The 1356-nt window shown below is 31.4% G+C and overlaps 1 protein-coding gene across 1 annotated transcript; it reads left to right on the top strand.

The window, feature by feature from the left end:
* Window positions 1–252: 252 nt before the first annotated feature.
* On the top strand, window positions 253–904 carry LOC148955806 (N-acetylglucosaminyl-phosphatidylinositol de-N-acetylase-like). The gene has a single exon (XM_089107915.1). It carries the CDS (start codon window positions 257–259, stop codon window positions 902–904), a length of 648 nt encoding a protein of 215 aa, XP_088964041.1. The 5' UTR covers window positions 253–256.
* Window positions 905–1356: the final 452 nt, after the last annotated feature.

Genomic DNA, 1356 nt, shown 5'->3' with positions numbered 1-1356 from the left:
TAGAATTCAAAAATACTTATGTTGTCTAACAAATAATACTAATTTTTTAATTAAAACAAGATAAATAAGTGAAAATTTTAAAATTAGTTTTTTTATGCTAGTTTTTAGATAATCGACAGAGTTTATTGTGTACTTAATAATTTTAAACCTTGAAAAAATATGGTCTCACTTGAAATGAAAAAAAGAAAGAATAAAAAAAAATTTATTTTTTGAATTTAAAAGCGTAGGAATTTAAAACCGAATCCCGCTCTGAAAGATGATTATGTGGCTCCTGTTGTTTATTTTTTCAATTCTTCTGTTATATCTTCACAACAGAAAAGGGATCAATCACAAAAACCTGAAAATGTTTCCCCAGAAATCACTGTTTGTGATTGCGCATCCTGATGATGAATGTATGTTCTTTGTCCCAGCAATCACCAATTTTATTAAAAATAATATAGAAGTCAACATATTATGTTTCTCTTCAGGAGCAAATGACATGGAAAAAAGCGTCCGAAAAGATGAATTGTACAGGAGCTGCCAAGAGCTGGGACTAAATCAAGATTATGTCTCAGTCCTAGACTCATCAATATTTCCTGACAATATTAAAACCTTTTGGCCAGTTATTGATGTAGCTACAGAAATAGAAATTTACATTGTTAGAAACCAAATTGACACGGTCTATACATTTGACGAAGGTGGTGTCAGTGGTCATCCCAATCACATGTCGTTGTATAGAGCAGTAAGGAATTTATTGAAGTGTTCTTATGTAGCTGGTGCTTGTAGATTCAACTGTTTGAAATCTATTTCTCCACGTCGAAAGTATATTTTTTACGGGAGCGAAGTCAGCGGATTTATCTTTGCTGCTAGTAATGATGAAAGGCTTCAAATAAAGCGCGCAGTGCAGAGGCATGCAAGTAAATAAGTCTGGGTTAGTAAGCTCTATATAAACATTCCAATCTATACTAGAAGAAACGTTTTTTCTCATTTAAACTAAATTTGTGGTGCTTGAAGATGGACGAATTGCATAATGTTGATGATTCATTAAAGAAGTACATACCCAAGGAAGAGTTAAAAGAGGTGAATCGGATTATTTATGGCAGAGAATATGAAGACTTGCAATTTTGTCAGGAAGCTGTTGCTGCTGCAGAGTTAAAAAAATTTCAACTGAAAGGATAAGAAATTTCGTGTCAATCCGAAATTCTGAGAAAATCAAGGGTTGTTAAAGTTGGCTTGATTCAAAACAAGATTGTATATTGTATATTTGTATATTATTGTATATTATTTTTATAATTATTGTATATTATTGTATATAATTGTATATTATTTCTAGGCAATTGAGAAGGTATGAGGAGCTTGAAAAGCTTGCTAAAAACG

This window comes from Artemia sp. Qi Xiang Cuo, chromosome 2 (assembly GCF_049724085.1).
Source record: "Artemia sp. Qi Xiang Cuo chromosome 2, ASM4972408v1, whole genome shotgun sequence".
Classification (NCBI taxonomy): domain Eukaryota; kingdom Metazoa; phylum Arthropoda; class Branchiopoda; order Anostraca; family Artemiidae; genus Artemia; species Artemia sp. Qi Xiang Cuo.
This window is presented reverse-complemented; position numbering and strand designations above follow the sequence as displayed.